At 51.7% G+C, this 8,474-nt stretch overlaps 1 protein-coding gene and 1 pseudogene across 1 annotated transcript; one reads left to right on the top strand and one right to left on the bottom strand.

Moving 5' to 3' along the window:
- Positions 1-101: 101 nt before the first annotated feature.
- On the top strand, positions 102-3,148 carry LOC130517461 (alpha-(1,3)-fucosyltransferase 7-like; annotated as a pseudogene).
- A 43-nt stretch (positions 3,149-3,191) lies between these two features.
- Positions 3,192-6,270, bottom strand: pou5f3 (POU domain, class 5, transcription factor 3). Its single transcript, XM_057019353.1, has 5 exons — positions 4,923-6,270; positions 4,707-4,818; positions 4,437-4,567; positions 4,063-4,227; positions 3,192-3,993 (listed from the first exon to the last, which is right to left on the bottom strand). The coding sequence occupies exons 1-5, from the start codon at positions 5,679-5,681 to the stop codon at positions 3,733-3,735; spliced, it is 1,428 nt and encodes a 475-aa protein (XP_056875333.1). The 5' UTR covers positions 5,682-6,270; the 3' UTR covers positions 3,192-3,732.
- Between the last annotated feature and the right edge of the window lie 2,204 nt (positions 6,271-8,474).

Below are 8,474 nucleotides of genomic sequence, written 5' to 3'. Positions count from 1 at the left end.
TCTAAAAGCTTCTCATGAGAGCGCTTATTGCGGCACATTATGGTGTTAGTCACACCTTGGTTACAGTCACACCATCTCGATGTTTCCATCACTTCATGAATGTTCGGAGGATCGAAGCAGAACATCTACAGAGGAGTCGTGTTCCTCCTTAAGGTCATCTGCTGGAGCACAACTGTCACGGTGGATCACTTCCCTTTCTACATCGGTGCACAATGAGTCCCAACCCTCCTGTGGTTTTAACCGAGAAGGGGTGTGTGTGAAGAAACGAGGGGCAAACGAAGGGCAGAGGATCTCCGCGGGTGAAGAGGGTGTTCCCCTCCAGCTCAAACTCGGTGTCGCCGCTGCAGCTCCTCTTCAGGTCAGTGTCTTTTTATTCCTGCATCTCTGAAATGGGACTAAATTTACATTTTAAATCAGCTTTGAGGGGACTCGACCTGCTGCGGAGAAAGATGCCACAAAGAAGCTGAAGCTTTCACCACATCCTGTTGTTTTCTTCTGTGGGTGCCACATTGATGGGTAGAGAATGTACAAAAGCAGCCTCCACATCAACATGGTGGAGGCTGCTTTAGCCATCAGGTCGTGTCCCCCCGTCTTCACTGTGGAATGGGCTGGTGACAACTTAAGGTGGTTTAACTGAACACATCAGGAGAAGCCCGTTTGGACTCTCCATCCCCGGTCGGGTTATTGGTCTGAACTCCGGCAGCAGAATTCATGTGGTTGCACTGAAACCACGTTGTGATTTAATTGCCTTAGGGTGAAAGTTAAGCTGATCAGGGACCTGCAGGGCTGGTCCGCTCTGGGCCAGCGCCTCCCGGGTTCTCTTGACGGACCCATTCAGGCCTCCCTCCCTAAATAATTTAGATCATTTCCTGGTTGAAACTTGCTGTTTTACGTTTCAAGTTTCCCAATCAAACCGAAACTGAACATTTCTCAAAGAGGAAACACCTTTTTACAATTTTTACACCAAAAATGTTGAGAAGAATCATCAGTCACCTTAAATGAATAGAAAAAAGATGGAAACAAAGTAAAAGAAGGAAATTCTGCTGGAATTAAGTGAGAGCGGGAGCTTTGTGTGAGATTAGTAACTTTCTTTCTCGTGTGTTCACATTAACGAAGGTAAAGAAGAGAGCTTCCAGAAGGCTGTAATGTTCTGGTCCTGACCCGAGTCACTGGGTCACTGGGAGTACTGGGAGTACTGGGCCTCACTGGCTGAGCTGGAGGTCTTCATGGTGAGTCGGGAGGCTTCTTGTGGGTTTTTTACCTGATGTTGAACCTTTAGCAGTTAAAATAAAGTGCTGATATCATAAACGTCCTTTTTTTGAGCAGAGTCACTTTTTTTCCTAGCAGCTTCCTCAAATGCAGCAATGTCTGCACGACTTCTTAGAAAACACTCTTGTGAGAAAAAAATGTTTTTATATTCTTAGAATGACGTGAACCTATGTCACGGTGAAAGAATAAACCCTCCCAGAAGTTTCCCCTCTGCATCGTTGCACGGGAGAGGTCATGCTGACGCCAGCCAGCAGGGGGAGCTGTAATGTTTTTAACCTTAACACGATCCTGCATGTCTGTGAAGGCACCAGGGCAAATGTAAATGTGTCCCAAACACTCAGAATCAGACTGAATATACAGACACAAATCAGGTCAAAGGTCAGATAAGGCCCCTATGTAATTTCATTAAAACCGTTCCTGTTGCTTCTGTGCCAGGGGGATCCCAGCACCAAGACTCCTGCCCCCCGCCTGGTGAGGATGTACCTCCTCCTGTCCCTCCTCTGCATGCTGTCCCTGGGATTTCTCTGGCGGTGGCAGAGGGTCTCCCAGGCCCTGACGAACCACACAACCTGCTCTGGCCTCGAGCGGAGCGGCAGGAGGAACCTGACGGTCCTGCTGTGGTACTGGCCCTTCGACAAGCCGTTCAGCCTGACTGGCGACGTGTGCTGGGACAAGTACCGGATTCCGGGCTGTCGACTGGTCAGCCAGCGCTCCCTGTTTCCCACCGCTGATGTGGTGGTGTTTCACAATAGAGAGCTGCTGCAGCGGCACGGAGATCTGCCCTTTGACCTCCCTCGCCCGGCCGGCCAGAGGTGGGCCTGGATGTCCCTGGAGGCCCCCAGCTCAAACCTGAAGCGGTATTCCAACGTCTTCAACATGACCATATCCTACAGGAGGGATGCCGATATCACCATTCCCTACGGCGAGCTTCAAGCAGGAGAGGCGGGCGGACATCTGACGGGCGGCGTTCCATCAAATAAGAGTTTCCTGGCATGTTGGGTCATCAGTAACTACCAGCGCCATCACAGGAGAAGCAAAGTCTACAAGGAGCTCAAAGCCCTGATCCCGGTGCAGGTTTACGGCCGGTGGACGAGGACGCCGCTCTCCTCCGAGGCCCTCTTACCCACAATCTCTCGCTGCTACTTCTATTTGGCCTTTGAGAACACGATCAGCAGAGACTACATCACCGAGAAGCTGTGGAGGAATTCTTACCAGGGCGGGGCCCTGCCGTGGTGCTGGGCCCTCCTGTAGAGGACTACAGCGCCGTCGCTCCGCCCCGCTCTTTTGTCCACGTTGACCAGTTTGCCTCGACTAAAGCCTTGGCGGAGTACCTGCAGCAGCTGGCTGCGGACCAGCAGCGTTACGAGCGGTACTTTTCCTGGAGGCGTGAGTGGAATGTGAAGCTGCTCACCGACTGGAGGGAGCGACTGTGCAGGATCTGCTCCCAGTTCGCCAGGTTAGCTCAGCACAGAGTTTACACCGACCTGCACGGCTGGGTCAGAGATCTTAACAGCCGCCCTGACCCCAATACTTGATTATCCTGGTCCTCAAACACACCAGAACCAGCTGAAAGCACTTTGTAGCACCACTTTAGCCTAGCGTGCTGTTGCTACTGGAGACATGGATTGGGATGAGTTTAATACAGGTGTGGTTATTGCCGGTGCCACCTGTTCTGCTTTAAATGAGACTGAACGTCATATATTTCCGTTAGTTGACAAAACTGACACATGTAAAATGACGAGACTGGAGAAAAAAAAACAACCTCTTTTACAGATTGAGATTTATGTCAAGTTGCTGTACAGGTCATGGAAGAGTTTATTTTGGGGAGAAATGGCTCTAAAATCCTTTGAAAACAAGAAATAAAGATCCCTGAAATGAAGAGCGCCAGGTGACGGGTCAGCAGACGACAACAGAACCACTGATGAAGAAGCAAAATCTTTTACTGTGGGGAAAACACAAGTTTGCACAGAAGTCAGACATTTTCAACATTAAAGGCAAATTCAGAGACACTTTAAGGCTTCAGGTGTTTTGCAAACATGGTTGAGGTCAACATTACAATAATTTAATGGCTGCACGGCTCGTTAAAGACGCCACATTCCCAGCTTCTCATTGCACTCCTCATTTTGGACTCAAGATTCAGTTAAAAGCAACTGGGCTAAAAAACAAAAAAACTCAATTTCTATGGTGAAAGTGGCTTCTGGATTAATTCCATCTCATTTTGATGCTTAGAAATATTTGCTAAAGAAAACAACCACATCAACAACACATTTAAAAAGGTTTCAAAAAAAACAAAAACGCGTCCAGCATTTTAAAAGCAAGCGTGTGCGGCGGTGACGTTTAGACCAACGCCGCCGCCCACGGCAGCACCGCCGGGCACATTCTGCTCAAATGTTCAGTCAAACACTGGATCGGGTCCGGGGGGGTCTGGGGGCTCCGGGGGCCGTCGGGCCCACCCAAGCAGGTTTATCCAGTCAGGTGACCGACAAGTCCGGGGTGCAGGGATTGTTTCAGGACGTCTGCCCGGTGGAGCTGGGGCACGTAGAGCGTAGGAGGGGGAGCGGGGGGGTAGCCGGGTGCTGGGTAGCCCTGGGTGGTGATGGGAGAGGGGACCATGTTCAGTGGGGAGGGGCTCTGCTCGTAGTACTGGCCCTCGCAGTCCTCGTCCAGCGGCAGCGCCAGGCGCTTCCCCTTCTGCCGGCGGTTGCAGAACCAAACGCGCACCACCTGGAAAAGGAGACACGGTCAGAAAAATCCCCGCGGCAACAGCGGAGGACCCGCGGCGCCCGTACGCACGTCTCTCTCCAGGCCCAGGTCGTCCGAGATGTGCGTGATCTCCTGCGTGTTGGGCTTGGGACACTTGATGAAGTACGCCTCCAGGGCGGAGCGCACGGCTCCTTCCAGGCTGGTGCGGCGCTTCCTCTTCCTGGTGTCCACGAACACCCGCTCCACCTTGTACATCTGCAGAGCAACAGTCGGGCGGCATTGAGACCTCGGACAATCTCGTGAACATTCAGACGCGTTTTCCTGCTGAGCTGGCCGGGGGTGGGGGCCAGATTCAGGTTCACTCAGCAGGATGTTGGCGGGGCCTGAAAGGCCCCCAACGAGCCTGTGAAGCTCGGCCATCATCTCTTGTTGTGTAAACTAGCCGGCAGATGCCTCAAACTTACGTCCTGGGGATTTTCCGTGGTCTCGGCCTCGTTCAGCCACTTCTGCAGCAGCGGCTTCAGCCTGCACATGTTCTTGAAGCTCAGCTGCAGAGCCTCGAAGCGGCAGATGGTCGTCTGGCTGAACATCTTGCCTGCAAAGCGAGAGCGCGGTTGCGTTTTTATGCATCTGATGCAAAGACAAGTGAAGGTCAGAGCAAAACAACTGGTCTGAACTCAATTAGAGGTGCCCGCCCCAGTTTTAAACCCATGTCCCCCCAGTCTGAAACTCACCATACAGGTTCCCCAGAGCCAGACCCACATCAGCCTGGGTGAAGCCCAGAGTGATGCGTTTGTGTTTCAGCTCTTTGGCGAACTGCTCCAGCTCCTCTGTTGTCAGAATCTCCTTAAGACAAGACAAGAATTTTACCAACCGCACATTCACGTTTACACCGATCACTCTCAGCGATGGGTGTGTGTGTGTGTGTGTGTGTGGTGGGGGGGTCCTACCTCCTCCGAGTCGCTGCAGCCGCCGCTGGAAGAGCCGGTGCTTCTTGTCGAAGAGGCCGGGTTCTGGCCCGAGGGGCCGCCCGCGGCCTGGGTCGCGTTCCCGCCGAAGAACACGTTTCCGGGGAGCCCGCTGCACGGGGGCGAAGGGGACAGTGAAGGCGACGACGCAGAGGGTGTGGGGGGGTTTGGGTTGTTCGCGCCGGGCGGCGTGGTTTGGGTCATTCCGGGCCAGAAGGACGGGTTCCAGGCCGCGGAGTAGAACACTCCGTGAGACATGGCGGAGGAGGCCGGCGGCGTCGGGTACTGCTGGATCTTTACGTCGGTGGAATAATCATCACCGGCGTCCTTTTCGATCTTCACCTCGGGCAGCTTGATCTGCTCCCGGGTCTCCGCGATGGGGGGGCTGATGTTTACCGGCTGGGTCGCTGCTGCTACACCGGGTACCTGACCGATGTACTCAGGCGCAGCAAAGGGATACCAGTGCTTGGGCTGTCCAAAGTCTCCAGCCTGGGGGTCGGATCCCCGGTAGTCAGTCGTGACCGTTGGGAAAGGGAAGAAGGTCTGCGCGGAGCCGGGTGTGATGCCACCGAACGCGGCTTTGTTGTAGAAGAGGCCCGGGTCTGGCAGGACGCCGTGGGGAAACTGGAAAGACGCAGGGGAACCCAAATGATCCTGGCCCACGTTCTGGATGCAAGTGTTGGCCCTGCTGAAGTCAAAAGGCCGACTTTGCCCCCCCGGGCTCTGCGATCCCTCAGACATCTCCAAAACGGTGCGAAAGCCGAGAAGCTTCAAACCTAAAAGAGGCCAAACTTAGTTGCTCATCCGCTTCCAGTTCAGTTCACGCACAGACTGTGGACGTTAAATAGTTCTCCAGAAGCCCCTCTCCGTATAAAAAGTCCGCCTGGTTAATGCGCAGAACCGTGGAGCACCTCAGCAGCAGAAGGATCTGGCGCACCATAACCACCGACGCGCCTCTGGCCTAGTCCATCAAGCCGAGGGTTGGAAACAACCGACTCAGTTTCAAGCTCAAGCGCTCCTGTCGCGTCCGCGTCAACAAGCTTCCCTAATCACCTCTGCGGGTGTTGGACATCACCTCAGCTCTGCGCTGATTGGCTGCGGCGCACAATTACGCACAGCTGATGATGGATTTGTGAATGACCTTGATTCTCCCTGAGTAGTGGGCGTGTTTTCACACAAACTTTGGGCCTTTTTAAAACAAGCTCTTTATCCTACAGGCCTGAAATTACGCAGGGAAACATCCGACACCAAAAAACGGTTAAAGCATATTTACATTGCTAAAGAGGCTCCTGTAAATATAACGATCATGTTTGTTTAAATGATTCTCCTTTTGGAGTCGCTTTGATATTAAAATGTAACACACCGAGGCTTTAAAGTCCAACATTTAATCTGAACCTAAAACAAGCTGTAATTGGAACAATCGCGAATGAAGTTCCACTGAAATTAGGAAGCAGATTTTGCCTCCTCGGTTCAGCGTCTCGGAACTTTTGGGGCTTTGTTGTAAAACTCGAGTTTAAAAGGATCGAGAAGCCTGAAGCGACCATCAGGTGAAGTTGTGCAGATTCTCAGCTGATGTGGAGCCGCTCCCCCAGCCGCAGATTGCGGCAGGAAGACCCACTGCAGGGAAGGTGGGGAGGGGGGGGTGGGTGCGCATTGTACAAGCCGGCCCCGGGGGCACCCTGTGGATTTCAGATCCCGAGTTGCGATGGTCGAACCATTAGCTCCTTTTCAGATTGAAACAATAAGTCTCAGCCTTTGATTCCGCCCCGCACCCACCTCCTCCTCCCCCCTTTCCTCCCCGAATATCAGGCTGGTTTCACCCAGAAGGCGTCCAGTCTGCGCCGGCCTGAAGGTCCAAAACTGGTCTGGTCCCGGCTGGAATGTTTCTTAACCTTTGGCATCCAGCAAGAACCTGAAATCAAGTCAGCAAACATTTCACAATGTTACGTCTTAAAAACAGATCAAATTTATTTAGAAATTGTTGGGCTCTTCTCACATCTTTACCTCTATATTATTTATGATTAGACCAACCCGTCAGAATTGGTCACATTTCTACAGACCTGCACTAATTAAAAACGGTCTTTTCTTTCTTCATTCTTATAAAATCAGACCCTTACTGAGCATTTTATAACTGTATCACTAAATTAATCACGTAAAATGACCCGAACTGTTAAAGATCTAACGATTGAATTCCCTTAATTCCCAAGAACAAGAATCCAGTTTAATGGTTTTATTAGTGATCGGGATCTTCAGTTTTCTGGGTGGAAATAAGAGACATGAGAAGTGCAAATCTTCACCCTCCCTGATGAGGAGACCAGAAGATCTTTAAAGGACATCAAACCCGCCTGCAGCAGCTTTGTCCCGGGACATGGACTTGAGAGGGGGATTGTCATGCAAAAGACAGGAGGGAGACACAAGAGAGGACTCAGGGAGAAGGAGAGAGTGAGGCTGTTCAGAGGAGGGGAGAGGAGATGTGTGGGGGGGTCTGAGGACCCCCACCCCACCCCCCAGGTCTCTCAGATGTGGCTTCTTTAAAGTGGCCACTTTAGTCATCTGCTCCAACCTGGCAGAGAAAGCTTCAGAGGAAAGCCCCCCCCAGTTTAACCAGTCACACCAGTGCAGTGAAATCCACGTCTGCCATCGGCAGTTTCAGTCAGCCGACGTTCAGGAGCGGAAACAAATGTAGACGTTGAAGAATGACCAATGAGCAAAGCAGCCGCGAATATCTCAGGTTGGTGATAAAATCAGACTTTCTGTGGAGATCAGGGTGTGTGTGTGTGTGTGTGTGTGTGTGTGTGGGGGGGGGGGCTGAGGCCATGGAGTGTGTGTGTGTGTGAGGCCATGGAGTGTGTGAGTGTTAGTGTCTTTAGCTCCTCACCAGTCAAGTTACATTAAACTAACACAGGAAGTCTCCCTGCACCTGCTCCTGATTCTTATCAGAACTGCCTCCACTGAATAAATGCAACATAGATCTGTGAGTCACACACACACACACACACACACACGCACACACACACACACACACACACACACACAGGCACAGGAGCCAGAGACCTGGTGAGATAAAAACTTTTATTTCCAGTTGTGGCTCTGCATGTACAAACATCTGTAAAAAGTGACGCCCTTCACTCTCGTACATGTTGCAGCAAACAAAGGACGTGGATGGAGAGAAAAGAGGGTCAGAGGAGATCCTTCAGAGGAGATCCTTCTGAGGTGGATCCCTCAGAGGAGATCCTTCAGAGGAGATCCTTCAGAGGTGGATCCTCAGAGGAGATCCTTCAGAGATCCTTCTGAGGAGATCCTTCAGAGTCGGATCCTTCAGAGGAGATCCTTCAGAGGTGGATCCTTCCTGCCCTCCTTCACTCTCGTCTCCTTCATGATGTCGTCCAGAGGAAACATCTCTTCACACCAGTCAGTGAAATCATGCAGACTAACATCAGCAAAGCTCTTCGCGGTTACACCTGCGATAATATCTGATCTCAAAATCCTATTTCACAAGAAATAAAGACCAACACCAACTTTTTTTAAATGCTG

This window comes from Takifugu flavidus, chromosome 20 (assembly GCF_003711565.1).
Source record: "Takifugu flavidus isolate HTHZ2018 chromosome 20, ASM371156v2, whole genome shotgun sequence".
NCBI lineage: Eukaryota > Metazoa > Chordata > Actinopteri > Tetraodontiformes > Tetraodontidae > Takifugu > Takifugu flavidus.
Note: the sequence above shows the minus strand (reverse complement) of the source record. Positions and strands in the feature narration are given on the sequence as shown.

What these genes read in the sequence shown, in the direction of transcription:
- pou5f3 (XM_057019353.1), bottom strand. Translation starts at nt 5,681, where the DNA reads ATGTCTGAGGGATCGCAGAGCCCGGGGGGGCAAAGTCGGCCTTTTGAC. An exon ending in GCTGCAGCGACTCGGAGGAG is followed by an intron (nt 4,819 to 4,922) that starts GTAGGACCCCCC and finishes TCTTGTCTTAAG; the next exon opens with GAGATTCTGACAACAGAGGA. An exon ending in GGCTCTGGGGAACCTGTATG is followed by an intron (nt 4,568 to 4,706) that starts GTGAGTTTCAGA and finishes CTCGCTTTGCAG; the next exon opens with GCAAGATGTTCAGCCAGACG.